Consider the following 20,663-nt stretch of genomic DNA (forward strand, 5'->3'; position numbering starts at 1 on the left):
GAGGAGCCTATGACCCAAGTGGCCCAGTGTAGCAATTACTGGAAAAATAAAACTTATTTTGAAAGAGCTGATTTGAGATAGGGTAACCAAAAATTCTGAGTTTATTAAAAAGAGGCTAGCAACCTGCCTTGCAGAGCCACCATTCACCATCTACTCATAACTGGAAAATCAGTTTCTGTAATGACCTAATCACGTTATTTAATACAACTTTAATGAATGAGAACATTTTACACATATGAAAAAGCTACCCAGTCCTGATCGACTAGAGCACTGAGTGACACAGAAAATTGAAGTCTGAAAAGATGGTAAAACATTCATGTAAGAAAAAGCTCTTTTAATTAAGAGTAGTTCATATTCCATAATTGTTTGAAACATCCAGGAGAGCTAGGTCCCTTATCTCCTCTAGAAGTGTGTATAGGCTTCTTCCCTTTGTTTGGCAATATTCTTGATATTCTTCCTGAATGAAGTTTACTTTGACTTCTTGGGCAAGCTGAGCTTCTTCCACAGATCTAGTTACTTCTTTCACTAATTCGTTCTTCAGCAAGAGGGAATTCTGATGAAAAAGTTCTGTATTTGGTATCATGTATGGTTTGTTACTTACTATTTCAAGTCTGATTGTATCAGAATGGCAGCGTGAGGCCTGTACAAATATTCTTACCTGCCATAGAGGAGAAGATACAGATTACTAAATCATATTCTTTGTTCTTTATGTTGACAACAATACTTAATGTAAATACAGACTTACTGTTACATGGTCAAACAAATGGAACGTAACAGATTCCCCTCCTGTTGTTGTAGAGGTAATTTTGTTTTGAAATCGTTGAAGGGATCCTGGTTTCCATTCAGAATGGCTGTCTAGGCCACATGAGATCACGAAACCATCTTTATTTTTTAGGTAAGCAGCACCTTTAATCCCAAACCTGAATCATTGCCGGAATAGAAATCCACAGAGATAATGTGTTCTTAGTATGCAGACCATGTATACTTATCTAAAATGCTAGTTTTTCTTCTAGATTAAAAACAAAATCACTTTTCCTGTGGTTTACCTCCAAATATTTATTTCACCTTAGCAGATGGAAACACAAAGTATTTTGCTAGATAAGAAAGAAAAATTCTAAGATTAATAGAGATGTACATATATATGTACTCCAATCTGCTACTTCATACTTACATACTGAATTCTACATTATGCACATGTGGTAACTTTATAAATAGTTGCTTAAATAATCAAATGTCTGTATTCTACCTTTTAGTTTAATTATGATTTCTTACCATTGCATTAGATGTAACATACCTTGGTATAAATACAAGTACACCATTTGTTCTGATTGAATAAATAACTCCATCAGAGATGCAACGCTCATCAGTTTCGGGGTCTTTGTCTTTAAAGTACATGCACTGGAAGAGCTCAGTAGACTGCTTCTGAGAATGCTGTGCTGCCTGCAAGAAGTGCAACCCCAAAGCATTATAACACACTTCCCTGACATTTCCAGAAGAAACATGAAGTTCATATTCCCACAGAAACAATGTCTTTAAAAAGGTAAGATTCTTTTTTTTAAAGCCACTTGTGACAAGCACGATAAAAAGGTTAGATTCTGTAAAACCATATAAAAACTGTTCTATATTATGATTAAATCCATTTTTGTGGGAACTTAGCCTTCCAGTATTATCCCCTCAAAAATGTCTTAGAAAATGAACGCTTTCATAAAATGAAACTTGTTTACAGTTAATCAAAATAGAGGTTGCCAAATTTGGGATATGTCCATTTTGGATACAGGAAAAGTATCACACACATGTCTTACCTTTCTTTCCTTTCAAGCCTGTCCTACTGAAATCCCACTGGAAGTGTAAATTGGCACTACTGTTAAGGAGGACAGTTTAGTAATATGTATCAAAGGTTTATTTGTGAATACCTTTTGGCTCAGCAATTCCATTTGTAGGAATTTGTTTATCCAGGCAATAATCTGAGAAGTCTTTGAAAGTATAAACACAAGGATGGTTGTAAAGTGGATTGCTTAGAACAGCTCTGCCCACCTGAACTTTCTGCAGTGATGGAAATGTCTGTATCTGTGTTGCCCGATAGGTAGGCACTAAGCACAAGTGGCTAGTGAGAGTGTGAAATGTGGCTAGTGTGACTGAGGAACTGAATCTCTACTTCTAATTTTAATTTAAATTTAAATCGCCGACATGGCTAATGGCTACAATATTCCACACCAGAAAACTAGACCATTGGATACAGAAAATTATGTTAAATAGTTTCTAATTTTCTGCATCACCCAACAGTCTAGTTCTATGCTATGCAATCTTGTAGCAACTAGTAATAATATGAAGTAGAATACAAAGCAGCTTCTAAAATAATGATGTAACTATTTTTATTGACAATGGTGTGCTATCAGTAACAGATGTGTTAAGTGAAAAAAGCAAGGCCGGGCGCGGTGGCTCACGCCTGTAATCCTAGCACTCTGGGAGGCCGAGGTGGGCGGATCGTTTGAGCTCAGGAGTTCGAGACCAGCCTGAGCAAGAGCGAGACCCCCATCTCTACTAAAAATAGAAAGAAATTATATGGACAGCTAAAAATATATATAGAAAAAATTAGCCGGGCATGGTGGTGCATGCCTGTAGTCCCAACTACTCGGGAGGCTGAGACAGGAGGATCCCTTGAGCTCAGGAGTTTGAGGTTGCTGTGAGCTAGGCTGACGCCACGGCACTCACTCTAGCCTGGGCAACAGAGTGAGACTCTGTCTCAAAAAAAAAAAAAAAAAAGAAAGAAAAAAGCAGATTTCCAACAGTAGGAATGATTATTTTTATAAATAAAAATGTTAGCATTGTCTAGAATTGTCAATAATGGTTATCTCTGGGTAGTAAGATGATAGATGATCTTTCTGTCTTCATATCTTTATGTGTTGCTTGAACCTTTACATTTCCACCTTTTGGGAAAAACATCTTAGAATCTATTGTCAAATCTCCCAAATCCATATGTTACCTCAGAACATCTGTAAATGTATTGAAAGCACTGGTTAGAATACTCTATAATTTAATTTGTGAGACTACATGATACTTCACTCTACTACACAATAAAGCTGATACTCTCTTAGCAGAGATGATGAATAAGAATTTTAAAATTCCTTACTCGGTTTCTGTTGTTGATATGTCTGCATAATTCCTCAAGATCTTTGTTACTGAACAAATTTTCCTTAATTTCCATTTTTTTATCTTTTGAAATGGCTGCCATTAACAATCGGTGCACTACAATATCTGAATATCTTCTTATTGGAGAAGTAAAGTGGGTATATTTATCTAAAGCGAGACCTTCAAAAAGAAACCAGAAGATCAAAATAAACAACAAAAAAATTCTTTTTAAACAACTTGCTCAGTTATAGCCACATGTAGGAAACTTTTATCATTCACCATAATGATGGAACTCTTCCTCTGCACAGGATCCAGTGGAGAAATACAGTGCGTTAGACATAGCCTGTGTCGCCATAGAGCGCAGCAGCCTGTTTACAATAGGATCATTGGGGTCATTCGCGTTATCCAGAGAATCAGCCAGTGTTTTATTGGACCTGACAAAGAACAGAAAAACCTTCAATTAGTCCCAAACAGTAATGTACAAGTCAATACTCTGAGAAGAACCCTTCACATGATCATCTATCTGAATACCTTCATCTGCCAATAGTTAAATTTATTTTGGACATATTTCAGAAGCATCTCTTTTCAACTATAGAAATCTAGTTTGCTTTAAGGTTTAGACAAAGAAAGAGTGTCAGAATTTAAATAAATGTCTGTCTTTTTTTTTTTTTTGAGACAGAGTCTCGCTCTGTTGCCCGGGCTAGAGTGCCATGGCGTCAGCCTAGCTCACAGCAACTTCAAACTCCTGGGCTCAAGCAAATCCTCCTGCCTTAGCCTCCTAAGTAGCTGGGACTATGGGTGTGTGCCACCAAACCCAGCTAATTTTTTTTTTTTTCTATTTCTAGTTGGCCAGCTAATTTCTTTCTATTTTTAGAAGAGACAAGGTCTTGTTCTTAACTGAGGCAGGTCTCAAACTCCTGACCTCAAGCAATCCTCCCACCTCGGCCTCTCAGAGTGCTAGGATTACAGGTGTGAGCCACCATGCTTGCTCAATAAATTGTTGAAGTAGTAGAAAGTAATATGCTGATTTATACAGGTTAAGTTAGTGCTTGTGCATATTAGGTGGTCAAATACTTGTTGAATTGAAATTTTAACACCCTTAACCATAAACATCCTACACAGGTCAAAGAATGGACTTTTTTTTTTTTAATAACAATTACTGAGCCAGAGGGAGTTAAAAATACAAAACAAAACTAGACCCGAGGTGCACAGATAAAAGAAACCTAAATTAATTTTTCTTTTTCTAAAGAACTGGGAAGCATTCTATTTATTCTCAAAATAATAATTTTTAAAACCCCCCAAAATATATAGGTATATTAAAAACAAAACTAATAATACAACATATAATTCAGTTCTGTATTGTGGCTGGCTAAGAGAAAAGGTAGAAGGAAAAGTGGAGGACGATGATGAACAGAGAAGCAATGTGATAGGTGGTCCCTAATGTGAGCTTTCAAGTCTGATGCACTTGAATTCAAATCCTGGCTCTGCCCTGACTGTTAAATTATAGGCAAGTTACTTAATCTCTCCAGACTTAAAGCCCCATCTGTAAAATATGAATGATACTGCCATTACCTCAGCGTTGTAAGGATTAATCAAGAGCATAGCTGAGAGCCCTCAGGACGTATGCCCAGCATGCAGACAGCTCAACCAGTGACCACCAGACACACAAGCAAAAGATACTATTGCCTCAAGGCAGAAGCAAAAAAAAAATCCATTTTCATAAATAAATGATATTTTAATTAGTACCTGTTACTTGACAATGAGATATTTTAAAAATCCTCTTTATACATCTTTTTTTTTTTTTTTTTTTTTTTGAGACAGAGTCTCACTCTGTTGCCCAGGCTAGAGTGAGTGCCGTGGCGTCAGCCTAGCTCACAGCAACCTCAAACTCCTGAGCTCAAGGGATCCTCCTGTCTCAGCCTCCTGAGTAGCTGGGACTACAGGCATGCACCACCATGCCCGGCTAATTTTTTCTATATATATTTTTAGCTGTCCATATAATTTCTTTCTATTTTTAGTAGAGATGGGGTCTCGCTCTTGCTCAGGCTGGTCTCGAACTCCTGAGCTCAAACGATCCGCCCACCTCGGCCTCCCAGAGTGCTAGGATTACAGGCGTGAGCCACCGCGCCCAGCCTATACATCATTTTTAATGGGAGAAATATTTTATCCCAGAGATGGAGAGTAAAAATGTCTCATTCTATGGAGGGTGGTATAAATTTACCATTGGTGCAGTATCTTATGATACTGTCACAGAGATATGCTGCATTTCAAGAAATAAGTATTAAACAGGATTACTTCTTGGTATTTGTCTAAGGGGGTAGATGAAATTAAACCAAAGGTAATAGGTTCCTTACTTCTATGTTACAAATTGTAGTGGGTCAAAAGTATGCCTAAATAAACTTGTTTTATGTCTCTGTACCTAACCATGAAGAGAGAAAAATATCTCTTTAAAAATGAAGAGAGCCAAAAAGTTTTCTATTTTTGGTCAAAGATCTGGCTGTTACATTTTAAGAACTGTAAGATAGATAAATGTACAGCACTCCTTTCCATCCCCCTACCCCCTCAAAAGAATACCGTGTATCTATGAAGAAGCCTTTTGCTTTAGCACATTCCCGGAGTTCAGAAAAGAACTCCTGGTGTGGAGGAGGGTGTTGGCGCAACAAGGCCTGATGAGGGAAGCTCTCCCAGATCTTCTTGGCTACCCAGTGGTTGGCCAGGATCATGCATTCAGCCACCGTCTCATGGACTTCCAGGGGCTGCTTGGGGATGAGGTCATGAATGTTCTTCTTTTCATCTAGCTGTATGCGAACCTCTACCCCTTCCAGTTCCAAAGCACCACAACCGTCTCGTTTAGCACGGACATGGCGGGCTATGTCAGTCAGCTTTCCAATTGCCCACACTAACTCCTCCAGCTTGTCTTGTCTGCTCTTTTCATCCAGGTCTTTGAATTCTGGAATATCATCAACAACGCTGAAGTTTCCATCCAGTAGTTCCTGGGCTGCTTCATAGAACAGTTTGTATGCTGATCGAATAATGGTTCTGCCATACCAGACTTTCTTAATTTCATAAGAGGTTTTATCCAATTCCCACATGACACTTACAGCATACCTACAAAACCAGTAACATTGACAACGTCATGATTCAATTCTTCTATTTTTGAAACAAGCAGAACTTAACTCTAAATGTAACTTGAAACAGATGACATTGCTATAGGTTTTTGGTTCAATTTCTCAATCCAACCACTCAACCACTAAATCAAAAAATATTTTAAATCAAAACAAAGTTAGACTAGGTTCTGCTGAGCTCTGAACAAATTTGAAGTGAGTTCACGGTGACTACTACAAACCCTACCTTATAGTTCTCTGTTTTGATTAGAATAGCATGGCCCTGATAGAGTCAAGTCTATTTAGCTCCTCAGTAAATCAGAGCAAAGCCTTCCAAATCTTATAGGTGACTCTGACCTATGACATCAATCTTAATGATAGGTTAAAGTTCATTTACTAAAGATTCACTTTACCACCAAATCATTTTATTTAAAAAATAGACATTTGCAACACTTAAAAAAACAAAGGGCTAATTTTCCTAATATGCAAAGAGCTCTTACAAATCAATAGTAATAAATCATGAACCCAAAAGAAAAATGGACAAAGAACATAATGTAGTTCACAGAAAAGTATATATAAGTGACTGTTGAAGATACAAAAAATGTTTAACTTTACTCATAGTAGGAAAAATGCAAATTAAAACTACTCTTAAATACCGTTTTTCATTTATCAAATTGGCAAAGATGAAAAAATACAACATACTGTGTTGGCAAGCCTGTGGGGAAACAAGCACTCTCATATATTGACGGTGGGAGTATAATTGGCACAAAATTTAAGGAGGGAAATTGGATTATAATGATCTAAACACAAATGCACATACTTTTTTTTTTTTTTTTTTTTTTGAGACAGGGTCTTGCTTTGTTGCCTGGGAATGAGGGCAGTGGCATCATCATAGCTCACTGCAACTTTAAAATCACCGCAGCTCAAGTGATCCTCCTGCCTTAGCCCCTCAAGCAGCTGGGACTACAGGTAGGCATCACCACACTTGGCTAATTTTTTAAAAAAAATTTTGCATAGACAGGGTCTAGCTATGTTGCTCAGGCTGGTCTCGAAATCCTGACCAAGTGATCCTCCTGCCTCGGCCTCCCAAAGTGCTAGGATTACAGGCGTGAGCCACCGCCCCTGGCCACTACACATACCCTTGACACAGAAATTCCACTTTGAAAAATTTCTCCTCAGATATACTGTACTTTTTAAAAATGTGAAATGACATGTTCAAAGCAATTCAATATAGTTTTGTTTGTAATAGAAATGACTGTAAAGTATCCAAGTTTCCATAGATAAGCAACTGTTATTAACATGGAATGATTTCCAGGATACATTGTTTTAAAAAAAAAAAAAAAAGGAAGGGGTGTGTAGGGGTGGGGGTGTGTGTCTGTGTGTGTGTGTTATCTCTAGAAAAACACATAAGAAATTGGTAACTAAGGGAAAATGATAGGAAGGAGTCTTTCATTAAATATCTTTTGGAACCTATGAATTTTGGACTATATGATTTTTATTACCTAGTCAAAGATAAACATAAACTTTAACTATAACAAATAAACAAAAAACTCCCTAAGTTCATGATCCTCACGCAAAATACCTTCAACCAGGGAGCGTATGCTCGTAAAGCATTTGTTCTCAGACTTTAGCTGACTTTGAAAAGCCAGCAAGAGAGGGAGAAGCAGCCTTACAGCCAGCAGAGAGAACAGAGGAGAGGAAGGGAAGGCTAGAGAAATAAAACTGCCTCAAAATAAGTGGTGCAGGGGGATAGAGAGGATGGAGGGGAGATGCAGAGTGGGACTTGGGGTGACGTGGTAGGAGCATATCAGAAAGAAGAAAGAGGCCAGAAGCCGGGGCATGAGAAACTGCAGAAGGGCCAAGGCAAACCTGGAAGACAAAAATTATAAACTCACCTATCAACGCCTCCCAGGAGGGAACACAAATCAGCACTGAGGATGGAGGGCAGCATGTCGTAGCGGCGATCTGCTAAATAATAGGTGGTGGCCCTGTGAATGACACATATGCGGGCAACGTGACCTTCAGCAGGGCGAAGCAGAACTGCTGACTGCGTGGGCTGCGTTGAGGTAAATGGCCAACATCTCGGTGCAAATTCCCCAAGGCTGCTGCTGTTTCATAAAGTGCAGCAGACTGGGTAATAAAACTATTCCCATGGTCCCGCTTTTCTAAGTGATACTGCTTTGGGCTCAATATTCTTCCACCGATATAAGGAAGGAAGAAAAAGTGACAAGAATCTTATTTGTATAAGAAAAATTGAAGTGTAATGATCCACTGCTATATACAATAGTATATTACTACATGAAAATTTAACCCATTTCAATTTAGTAAGAAACAATGTGTGGAAAGGTTATTTTAAAAAGGAAAGGTGAATTGATTATTTTTGTAAAGGAAAAAGGGTAGTGGCCCTCAACTTTTTCTTTCCGCAAGGGATCTTCCAAATTGCACAAACATGAGATCTTTGTTTTGAATGCACAGATACAAAACATACAGTCACATGCACACAACCATGGTGCTGATTTCAAATGGCATTACCTTGTTCTAGCTTCAATATCAATGTAAGAATTTAGTGCCACAAAGTGTGTCACATCTGCAATGTGGACCCCAAGCTCCAGGTTGCCGTTACTCAAGGTTCTGACTGAGAGTGTGTCATCCACATCTTCACAACCTTTGGGGTCAATGCTGAACACAAGATGGGTTTTCCTCAAGTCTCGACGTTCTTGTTCCTCTTCAGGACTCACTTTCCAGGGATTTTCTGGTGTGTTCGCTGGCATCTCACACATCTGTACAAGAGGCCAAATATTCAGCAATTCATACACCACAAATTTCTATAAAAATCTACTCTAATAGTCTCAATGTGACTGCATAGAAATTCATTCATTCCCAATTACCTTCTGCATCAACCTATGTTTGCTTCTTCTGATCAATATTATTTATCAGGCACCTCAGATGTCTCAGGTGCTGTACTAGGCTCTGGAAAAGTCAGGAGTCAACAGGAAAGACACAGTCCCCCACCCTTGAGGACACTTACAGTCTGATAGGAAATGTCCTGCACCTTCTACCAGCCTCCTTACTGACAGGGGCTTGGAACAAAAATAAATAGGTGTCTTAGAAGAGCACAACATGTACCCCATTTTCAAAAGATTGTATGTCTAAATGTAGTTTAGCATTTAAGTCAAGCCCTGAAAAAAATCAACACGTCTCAAATATTAAAAGCTCACTCCTTAAAGATAATTTAAATAGGAACAATCTAGGGCATTTTCTCTCCATTATTACCTGTTTAAGCCATCAATTTGCAGTTAAGTAGGCTAAAAGGGAAGAGAGAATTCTAGTCCTGTGAAGCCTAGCCCACACTTTATTTTTATTCTAACATTTTCACCAAGAGCTACCAAACAAGTCAATAAATAATTTCCAGAAACTAATGTTAAACATAAAAATTTAATAATGTAAAATATTCTAAAATATTTTACTGTTATATCCCTGGTTCTGTCAAAAATTATAATGAAAATAAGAGCACCCATTCACTCCTGATTGCAATGTAAACTGGTCCAATTTTTCTGGAGAACAATCTGCCAATACGTAACAAAAGCTATTTAAATTTTTTATGCCCTTTGACTTGGTAATCTCACTTTAAGGATTACATTCCAAGGGAATGATCAAAGAGAAATAAAAAAGCAGTGTTTATAAAAGCGTTTGCAGTAACATATTTTTATAATGCTGAAAAATTAAACAGCAGAATGCCCGACAATTGAGAAATGCTTAAGCAAACTAGGGTACATTAATACACAGCAATTTACCGTAACTATTAAAAACAAGTAGGCTATGTCAACACATAAAAATAATTTTAAGTGAAAGAAGCAGAACAGAAAATAGTATGTGCACACTATGACTATAGCTATGCAAGAATAATAGGATTTATGAGGATTTTAAAAGATCATAAAGTGATGGAAATAGCTGATGTTTTACGTCTATGGGATTTTTGTTTTCTGTGAAGGTGACAAAAACTGTTTCAGAATGAGCATGATTTTTTGCCCCATGGGTCAGAGATTTATGGACCCCAGGAATCTGCCCCCTGTAGCTTTATGCAGCCTCTGGTTCAATGATTCTGACAGGGAGAGGAGCTTGGCTGAGTCTATAACTAGGTGTCCTTGTGGGTGCTGGGGACGGATGTGTGCTGACTATAAGACACTGACACATCATTTTTAAACATAGTTGGAAATGTAAAAATTTGAGAGCTATGAGGCTGTAGGAAACTAATTCCACACTTGAAGCTGACTTTAGTCTGGTCCAAATACAGAATAAAGAGGGGTAAGATTTTTCCATTATCTGTGGCTTTGGACAGTGGGTTGTTATGTGGTAAAAAATATTTTCCTTTCTTAATGATGAAATAAACAACAATAAAAGCAAAAAGAAAATGTCTGTCACTGGACCAAAGGCCTCTGGAAAATCTGACCTGAGCTTCTGAGAAAGGGACAACTGAAATACTGTTTTCCACCAGGATGGTTGCAATTTCCCCTTCCAGATCTCCAATTTTCCCCAAAACACGCACAAAATGTCCATTTGGATACACGGATGTTGACTCCCAAGAATCGATGCGCACAACCACCCTGAAGTCCTGCACGAAGGGGAAGAAGAAAACAGCCAAGCACCAGAAGTTAAGTGGGTCAATGACAAGCATCAAACAAACAAGAGATAAACAGCACCAAGTTCCAAAGAAAGCGGCCAATTTGCAACAGTGCTGTGTGGTGGGTTTTTTTGTTTTTCATTATTCCTATTACTAAATTGCCAGATGGTACGAAAATGCTTGGCCCAGGGCTTTGAAGAGAGGCATCACCTCTCTACATCAAATAAGTGGGCTGGAAATTTCAGTCTGCTCAAGAGAGCCAACTGTAATACATTCGAGTTAACACTTGCAACACAAGGGGAAAACTCAATTATGCATGGTCCAAATTAAGTTTTAAAACAAAAGTCTCAATTTTTTTGTGTGTGGGAGTTACTTCCTAAGTTTTCTGAAGTCTAAAGATGCTATTTGGTGGGGAGGAAGGTATCATAGTAAACTGAACCCCCACTGCCCCAAAATTCCAGCAAACCATGGAAATGGAAAGTGTAATAGTCCCAACTGGCCTAGAGAGCCTGCAATAAGCTTTCAGATGTAAAAGGGACAATGACCAGGTTCCTGGCTGGGGACATCCTGCTTTAGTGTCTCATTTACAAACTGTAAAACACCAGGTGGATTAAACTGGGCAATGACTACACTCTTTGGCACAAGGAAAGGTTAATTTCTAACTTTCTTGTTTATGTCTTCTCTCCAGTGCTATATTCCTTTATGGATAATCAATTCTGTGAAGTACCACTACATCATCCCTACAGGGCAGAGTGATCGTATTTCTATATTGCTTGCTGGAAGAAAGCTTGTTAGTGTTGGCAAAGTGTATCTATTGAAAGTTTCTGTGTTGGACAGCTGGATAATGTATGTTCTCTCCGGTTGTCCTACACAGCTCTTTCTAGGACAGTTTCTCTCTGGCCTTCATTTATTAACCATAGACTACTTAATGGATGGTTCTTATATATTTAGAATTTTTTAAAAACAGTATCTCAGAATGCCAGAAGCCATCAATAATTTATTTCCTCTTCTCCAAAGGAATTAACAGTGCTTCCTGATACTGCTCAAAAGCTAACAGAGACAGGAGGAGAACAGTAGAGGTACAATGCCAGCTACCTGGAGGGCTTCTGCTTGCTGAGTGCTAATTCGAATTTTGGGAATTCGGTAGTCCCACGGTGTAACTAGGATTTTCTGAGCATTTTTGCCCTGAGATTGGACCTCTTCTTTGGATGGAAATGTCACCACATAATCCCGCCAGTTCTTCTGAAGGATGCCCACTACTCGACCTTTGGGAAAACAAAAGAAAATAAAGCATTAAATGGTTAGATGTCACCTATCTGGACTCTGGCTCAGCAGTAAGGAAGAGAACAAGAAATGCAATGTCCCATTTTTTTTTCAAGCACATCTATGCAAATCAAGATATGTTTAAAGATTTGCCTTCTTAGCACTTTAAAGATGGATAATTTTTTTTTAAGATGGATAATTTTTTAAAAATTTGTTGTTGTAGGCTGGGCGCAGTGGCTCACACCTGTAATCCTGGCACTTTAGGGAGGCCAAGGTGGGTGGATGGCTTGAGGCCAGGAGTTGGATACCAGCTTGAGCAACATAGCGATACCCTATCTATGCAAAAAAATTTAAAAATTAGCTCAGTTCAGTGGTGCACACCTACTATAGTCCTAGCTAGTCAGGAGGCTGAAGTGGGAGGATCACTCGAGCCCAGGAGTTTAAGGCTACAATGAGCTATGATTGCACCACTGCACTCCAGCCTGAACAACAGAGCAAGAACTCATCTGTAAAAAAAAAAAAACAAACGAAGAAGAAGAAAAATAAAAATAAAAAATTTGTTTTTTTTTTTTTAGAGATGGTTGCATCGTCCAGACTAGAATGCAGTGGCTGTATTCATAGGTGTGATTGTGGTGCACTACATCCTCGAACTCCTGGCCTTAAGTGATCTTCCTGCGACTACAGGCACGTGCCACTGCACCCAGCAAAGATGGGTAACTTTTTTATAACACCGTCAGTATGCCTTTTCTTCTGTGGGGCCTGATGTGACATTTAGAGTCCATTTGTCCCATTTTCTCTTTTGTCATTATCTTATCAATCTCAGGTTTCTGTACATTTGGAAAAGTCAATGATTTTCACTCTTTATTTAAACCATGTCCTCTACTGTGCAGTTTTACTGTCTTTCTTGCATTCTCTCACTAGCCAAGCTCATTTCGTCCATTATACACAGAAAAGTATACAAATCATAAGGCTGATACACAACACTTTTAATCATGATTGATTGAAGCCAAGAAAAAAACCCAAACTTTAATAGTTAAAAGTGCTATCTTAGGCCAGGTATGGTGGCTTACAATTGTAATCCTAGTGCTTTGGGAGGCTGAGGCAGGAGGATCACTTGAGGCCAGGAGTTTGAGATCAGCCTGGGCAACATAGTGAGACCTGTCTCCACAAAACATTTCTTAAAAATTAGCCAGGCATGGTACTGCGCACCTATAGTCCCAGCTACTCGGGAGGCTGGGGAGGATTGCTTGAGCCCAGGAGTTCAAGGTTACAGTGAGCTATGATCGCACTACTGCATTCCAGCCTGAGTGACAGAGCAAGACCCTGTCTCTAAAAAGACAAGAAAAACAGTGCCATCTTTTTTTTTTCTTTTCATTAATATTTATTGAACCCCTACCAGGTAGGGGCCCTGTTCTAGATACAGGGAACATAGCAGTATCAAAACAGACAAAGTCCCTGATTTCATGGAGTTTACATAACATAAATCAGCGTGGGTATCTGTGGGGTAGAAAACAAACAAACAAACAAACAAACAAACAAACAAAAAATATATATATATATATATGTGAAGTAGTGATAACTGCTAAGAAAGATACAAAGTAGGATAAGGTGACCAAGACTGACAGAGGGTCAGAAGTGGCAGCTATTTTAAATAAAGTGACATTTGAGCAGAGAGAGACTTGAATGAAGTAAGGAGAACAGATGTGAGGATGTTTGGGGAAAGCTTGGTCCAGGTGGTGGAAAGGATAAGTCAGTCAATGTGGCTGGAGCAGAAGGATGAAGAGGAAGATGACAGAAGGTGGCCCCAGCTGGTGGGACTTTGTAGGCCATGGTCAGGACTCTGGATTTTATTCTCAGTGAAACAGGAAGCAGCCATTGGAGAGTTTTGAGCAGAGACACGATAGGACCCAATTCACTTTTTAAAGGATTGTCGTTTCTCCAGGTGAAGACAGACATATGGGGGAAGGGGGTAGCAGGGAGGCCAGCGGGGAGGCCGGCAGCGGACTGAAGCAGGAGAGACGTGGGAAGGATGGAAGCGGCTGAATTCAGGCCATATATTAGCGTTAGAGCTGCCAGTATTTGCTGATGTGTGAAAAAAAGTCAAGGATAATTCCAAGGTGTTTTGGGTTGACCAACTGTAAGAATGAATTTGTCCTTTACTGAGACGAGGGAACACTGGGGAAGAGCAGGTTGCGGGTAGAAAATCAGGAGTCTGTTAAGTCTGAGATGCCCATTAGACATGCAGGGGAAGATGCCAAAGAGACGACGGAGCAAACAAAACCGAAAGCTGAGGGAGGGGTCTGGGTTGGAGATATGAAGGAGATGTCCTAGGGAGACAGTGCAGAGAACAGGAGATCCAGAGTCCCCTGCACACCCAAGAGGGACAATAAGATGGAGAAGAACCAGCAAAGGAGTTTTGAGAAGGAACCACCACTGGGGCAGGAGAACCGAGAGGACGTGGCTCCCAGAAGCCACGGCAGGGCCAGTGGTCCCCCAGCTGATGCTGCTGGCGGGTTCCGGATGATGGAGACTGAGCAGTGCTTTGGCCAGGAGGTCACTGGTGACCTTGACAAGAGCAGTTTTAGAGGAGCAGGGGAGAGGAAGTGTCTAAATGGCACACGTGAGAACCAGCAGAGAGAATGCAGAGTTAACTGTTTTGCTGAGTTTCATGATAAACTGAAGCAGAGTGAAGCTAGAAGGAATGTGGACCCAGACAGGGCTTCTGCTTTCGTTTTAGGAGGGGAGCTGTCACAGCATGCTTGGGTGCCGATGAGAGTCAAACAGACCTCGAGAGGGGAAGTGATAAGGTAGAGAAAGGGACTATATCTTATTTATATTAATAACTATTACTGTATATACAGTGACTATAGTTAATAACAATGTTTTGTATTCTTGCAAGTTGCTAGGAGAGTAGATTTCAAGTATTCTCAACACAAAAAATAAGTATATGAGGTAATACATATGTTAATTAGCTGGAGTTAGCCATTCCACAATGTATATGTATATCCAAAATATCATGTTCTACAGGATAAATATATGCTATTTTTATTTGTCAATTTAAATAAAATAAAATAAGGGCAGTATTTCTGGATTGCTAAAGAGAAAATATATATAATTCCACATGCAAAATGGACGCAGAGTGACCAGAGTCCCAGCTGGCTCACCTGTGGCCATGGGCTCGCTCGGGGAGTCCCCCGAGGCCTTGTCGTCACTGTCGTTCTCACACAGGGCCGTGGTTCTTCCTCTCCATTCGTTTTTAGGGAGCAGTTCCACGACCACCACATCTCCGTGAATCGAGCGGTTTCGAGCCTTCATCCCATGGATCAGGATGTCACTGACTAAACCTGTGTTTGGGGCAGCACAGAAAAACCCCATAAATCCGAGGGCTGCCACCCCAGCGAGGCACTCCGAACATGACGTTTGTGACGTACGGTCAGCACCGCTGCAGGTAAAAGCTGCTTCCTTTCAAAGGTGAAGTCAAACTTCCTTTGTTCTGCAGGTTAGGAGTGAAGACACTCCCACCACATCGTGTCGTGCTTTCATAAGGGTCACCCTCAATTAACTTTTTTTTTTTAAAAAAAAATCCTCCTTGCCCATCACCTTTTGAAACAGGTGTTAGTTCCCTGCATAAAACAGTCAAATACCTTCAGGCTGCCACACAGCCCAGGGAGTGGTCAGCGGGCTGACGAGCTGTAGACGCTGCAGAGCTGACAGGGCTAATTCTGATGAGCAAACGCCCCTGGGAAGCCACTGTTTGTCACGCTCCTTCAGCCTAACCACGCTCCTTTGAGCAGCAGGCTGCTGCTTTTTCACTCTGCTATTACAGAACTAAAAACTACACTCTAGTATGCTATAACTTCTTTATATATTGTTTTCATTTTTGTTACTTTTAAAAAATTATTCTAATATGACAATACGGCACATCGAGACAGCAGACTAACGTCTTGAAATCACAGCCAAACCGCCTTGGCTGCAAGTTCCGCACCACCACATGGCAGTTGTGTGAACTTGGGCAAGTGACATTCCTTCTCTATATTTTAGTTTATGTTTATTACAATAAAATCAGAAATTATAGACAAAAAGCTAAGGGAAAAAAAATCCCCAAGTCCTACACACCCGAAGTATGTGGAAATGTACAACATGCATGGCACATATGATGAGACAAGCTCAACTTTGCTTTCTTCATTGTGTAATATCAGAATTAAAAAGTAGTATGGGCCAGGTGCAGTGGCTCATGCCTGTAATCCCAGCACTTTGGGAGGCCAAGATGGGAGGATCACTTAAGGCCAGGAGATTGAGACCAGCCTGGGCAACACAGCAAGACCCCATCTCTGCAAAAAGTTTAAAAAATTAGCTGGGCATAGTGGCATGTGCCTGTAGTCCCAGCTACTCGGGAGGCTGAGCCAGGAGGATCGCTTGAGCCCAGGAGTTGGAGGTCACAGTGAGCTGCTCTTGTGCCACTGCACTCCAGCCTGGGAGACAGAGTGAGGCCCTGTATCTGGGGGAAAAGAAAAGTAGTATGGAAATTTATGGAAGGTTTATACCGAACCTGAATCTTTACTGCTGGCTCCTTGAAGTCGAACAAAAGCTTCTATTTGTGCTCTGTGTTTGTTGACGTTCAGAATTCCCTGAAATCATAATTAAAAATCAATGTGAAAAATTTCTTTTCTGCATAAAGTTTACCTCCAAAAGGAGGTCTAGTTTTTAAAACTATATGAAAACATCCCCATAATATTCTCATAAGGTGTGTGATCCCTTTCTCTAGGAATAATATTAATCATCAAGGTTTCTCTTCTCCAGAGGAATTACCATCATTTTGAATTACTCCTAGCTACAGCGAGTGCTGAAAGTACCGGGATCTATCATACCTAAGTGATGAGCAGTCTTTAAAAACTCTTATATCTCAAAATATCCTCCCAGGAATGCCATAAACTTTACTACCAAGTTGGAAACATTAGCCTCTCTAGGCATACTCATTTAAAATACCCACACTTTAGGGAGGCACTTTCGTGTGGTGTTCTCAAACTTCAGCTGACATACAAATCTTCCGAGTTTATTAGAAATGTAAAATCCACGATGGAACAGTTGTGTATCGTGATTGTGGTGGTGGATACACAAATCTATGCCTGTGATAAAACTGCATAGAGCTATACACAAATACACACCCAATTGAGTGTATATAAAACATGGAAATCTAAATAAAAATTTTAGCTGACTCCTTCCCAAGACCCTGACAGCATGTGGGTCCTGGGGGATCACAAAGACGCTGGAGAATGGCAAAGGGGTGAAGACCTAAATTTCACCAGTTTTACGATGTTGCCAAACTGCAAGACCTTGATTCAAAAATGTGTTCCTTTCCCAGTGACAGGAGGCATTTACAAGGCTACTTCCACACTCTGAGATGCTCAATACGTAACACGATTAAGAGCATTGTCACAGAGCAGCTTCAAGCTGGACAGCCTACATCTGTAGGAAGAATGACTCCCAAATCCCCATAACCGTTGACAGCCCTGACTTACTCCTGCCCACCTTGTCTGCAGCCTGTGAAATCAGAGGCCTGTGACAGGAGGCCAGTAAAGAAGAGAACACACCGGCTGGTCCCGACACTAATTCTCCATTACCACCCTCACCTGGATGTAGCGTCCAGACTTAATCCCAGCCTCTAGCACCTCCAGGGGAAGGTGCTCCGGGTACTCCTTCCCGTGGCCCTCCTGGCTCTCGTTCTCTCTCTCCCGTCGAGACTGAAGGATGGAATCACAAAGCTCGTGGGCAGCCTTTAAATCAGGCCAAAAATTGTCCAGGTAATTCTGTGTTGAATAAAGGCACAGGGAAACGTGGTCAGGAGATAGTGACCCTTCATTACAGCACTACTGCAAAAAGTCCTGCCGAGGGACTGCTGGCAGGCAGCCTTCAGGAAGTGTTAGGTGAGCATGACTTTCCCCAGCCTCAGGATACCAGCTCTCATTAATCCCTGACGCCTTGCCAAATGAACCCCAGGAGGCCATCCCATCTCGGAACACTTCCACCTTCTGCATTACTTTGCACTTGCAAATCTCTTTCTCTACACACACACACACACACACACACACACACACGTCCAGGCAGCCTGTCTTTACATGTGGCTGTATATTCTGGTCTTTTTATACATGATTTAAACTCTGAGTCTGAGGTAGAGTCTAGCACATTCTCGTTTCTCAAACTGAAAAGAAAATAAGTTATCCTTATTGTCAACTCCAGCATTTCTCCTGCTAATTTCAGGATCCTGTTCAAATGGCTTCCTTTCTTTCTCTAGTCCTTCCAGAAATTCCATTTGTGCTAATATGAGTCCCCCAATTCTAGGGGTCACTTATCAACACCAAACTTTTGTCACCATGAACCACCTCTTCAAGAGGGATTTATCGCCTTCACTCTTCTCCATCTAACTTCAAGTCCCCACAGAAAATTCTGGGCTTTCCTCTCATCTGAACGTCACAATATCTCTTCTTCTCTGCTATCATTCACCTCTGTGAGGCCCTTGGTCACAGTTTCCTTGAGAAAAGCTATACAAAATAATAGTGTACTATACCGCTGGACTACAAAGAAAAGTAATTTCACAGAAAGTAGAAAAATATAATTTTAGTCAACTGTCCTCTGCAGGAACAAGAACATGATATATTGCAACAGAAAAAATAAGTGACACTGCCATTAATATCCAGCGCCCCTGGAATTCTCTGGCATGCCAGAACACTTTTTTATAGCAGGGCCAAGAAAATTCTATTGGCAAATCTTTAGCAATACATGCACCTGGGAACCCCTTACAGAATCTACAATCCCCAATCCAACTAGACTTTCTATAAACTGACAGGGGTAATGGAGGCCCTCATTCCGGTTTCTGCATCAAGAAATGGTATCAACCAGAGGAACCTGATTGACCAACCAGGCAGACAGAAGAGATCAGTAATCTGGCGAGATTCTGTCAGAATCAGTAATCAGTCATTCTATTCTTGCAAAAGGACCTAAGAGATAGGAAGAACTGTGTCGCTAAGATAGCCCAAAGAAACTGTACCTGATAATGCCACTCCTGTCTGTGATCTGTAGCAGGCTGATCCGACAGCCTTCACATAAATAATACCACATTCCAACCCTCTCGTTTACCCCTACTAACCCCCACGGACATTTGCAAGTGGGGAAGAGTGAAGAACCGCTGAAAAACAAGACTGGCCTTTAAAATGGTTTGTGTTTTGTGTGTGCATTCAAAAAAATAATTTGGGAGGCAGTATAGCATGGTGGCTAAGAGCTCTGGAGTCTGACTGCTTGCATTTTAATCATGGCTCTACCATTTTCTACTGTGTGACTTTGGGCAAGTTGCTTAGCCCTTCTGTGCTGTTTCCTTACCAATGGATGGGATAATAACACCTACCTCACAGAGTTGCTGCAAGAATTAAATGAAATAGTACACTTAGAATAGTGCTTGGCATAGATACATGTTGGCTATTACTATTAGGTGGAACCATGTAAAACTGCCACTTTGTAGGTCAAAAGCAAAAGAATGTTGGCAATTTTATTCAACCTATTATCATCATCGTTACTATTACTGGTATAACTATAAACATTAATTTAATGTCAGCAGGGGCTTACTGGACTGGTCTTGGATGCTGTGGGCCTTACAGTTAAAGGAGTTTGTCTGAATTTGCAAAAGTCAAGCCTAATTCGTTGAGGAGTAATGAAGACATGGAACTTCCTAACATCCTCCTTCCTTATTTTCTCTTTTCTGTGTTACCAAAGCGATCTCGAGCCTTACGGGCACTATGTAGGAAATGAACACAGACACACTCTCATGCTTATGCACAAGCAGCTGGAAATACCTTGAAAGAAATCACAAACACTCCTTCCGTTTCACTTCCATACTGCTGAATTGCCTCTTCATCTTCCGTCACCATAACAATTGGCATCCTGTCCTGGCAGTGGTGATAGTACCAAGCAGCCGCATTGTATATGCTCCTGGAAAAGCAAAGGGCAGGTGATCCCTCCCAAGGCTATCGTTCAGAATTTCACACTTGGCTTTTAATGTGCTGTCCTTTGGTCTGTACAGATAACCATTCATTCAGCAAACACTTCCGGAGTATCCACTGTAAAGAAGCCCTGGGCTGGGTGCTCGGGGAATACAAAGATGAATCAGAAAGCACTTGTTATCTCTTCTTGCCTAAGGCACCTAAGCCACCACTTTCATTTCTTGACGAGGCCTAGAAACCACGAGGCTCTGCCATCTTTTAACACCCTTTAATGGGCAGCTGAGCCACACAGCAGCCCACAGGATGACAAGGTATGCTGTGTGAAGCGTGAAAGACAAAGAAACAAGTCTTTGGTTAAGAGAAAAGCTGCGCTGCAAGTAGCTGAAGCTCATAATCTAATGGGGTCTGATATGGAACCATGTGAAATGCCTGGAAGTCTTCCTGAAGAGAACTTGAACTGGGCAACAGAGCCTAGGTCTGGACAACTGTGTTCAAGATGGGATTATGGTTCTAAAGAAGTGCACAAGCTTGGACAGCCCATTTCTGTAGGCATCT

The 20,663-nt window shown here is 40.6% G+C and overlaps 1 protein-coding gene across 2 annotated transcripts in view; it reads right to left on the reverse strand.

Moving 5' to 3' along the window:
* Nucleotides 1-71: 71 nt before the first annotated feature.
* The window catches only part of DIS3L (DIS3 like exosome 3'-5' exoribonuclease), a 31,929-nt gene continuing 11,337 nt past the window's right edge, over nt 72-20,663 (reverse strand). Inside the window, exons 4-17 of one of the 2 annotated variants that reach the window (XM_069482612.1) lie at nt 19,962-20,097; nt 17,748-17,924; nt 16,667-16,745; nt 15,282-15,461; nt 11,950-12,119; nt 10,684-10,845; nt 8,766-9,013; nt 8,129-8,221; nt 5,704-6,237; nt 3,409-3,563; nt 3,131-3,309; nt 1,295-1,440; nt 746-920; nt 72-658 (exon numbers count right to left, since the gene is read on the reverse strand). In XM_069482612.1, the coding sequence (XP_069338713.1) occupies nt 350-658; nt 746-920; nt 1,295-1,440; nt 3,131-3,309; nt 3,409-3,563; nt 5,704-6,237; nt 8,129-8,221; nt 8,766-9,013; nt 10,684-10,845; nt 11,950-12,119; nt 15,282-15,461; nt 16,667-16,745; nt 17,748-17,924; nt 19,962-20,097 (2,743 nt within the window). In that variant the 3' untranslated portion in view covers nt 72-349. Of the gene's footprint in view, nt 659-745; nt 921-1,294; nt 1,441-3,130; nt 3,310-3,408; nt 3,564-5,703; nt 6,238-8,128; nt 8,222-8,765; nt 9,014-10,683; nt 10,846-11,949; nt 12,120-15,281; nt 15,462-16,666; nt 16,746-17,747; nt 17,925-19,961; nt 20,098-20,663 lie in introns of those variants that run through there. The other variant, XM_069482623.1, reaches the window with a different exon arrangement.

Source organism: Eulemur rufifrons, chromosome 2 (genome assembly GCF_041146395.1).
Source record: "Eulemur rufifrons isolate Redbay chromosome 2, OSU_ERuf_1, whole genome shotgun sequence".
Classification (NCBI taxonomy): Eukaryota; Metazoa; Chordata; class Mammalia; order Primates; family Lemuridae; genus Eulemur; species Eulemur rufifrons.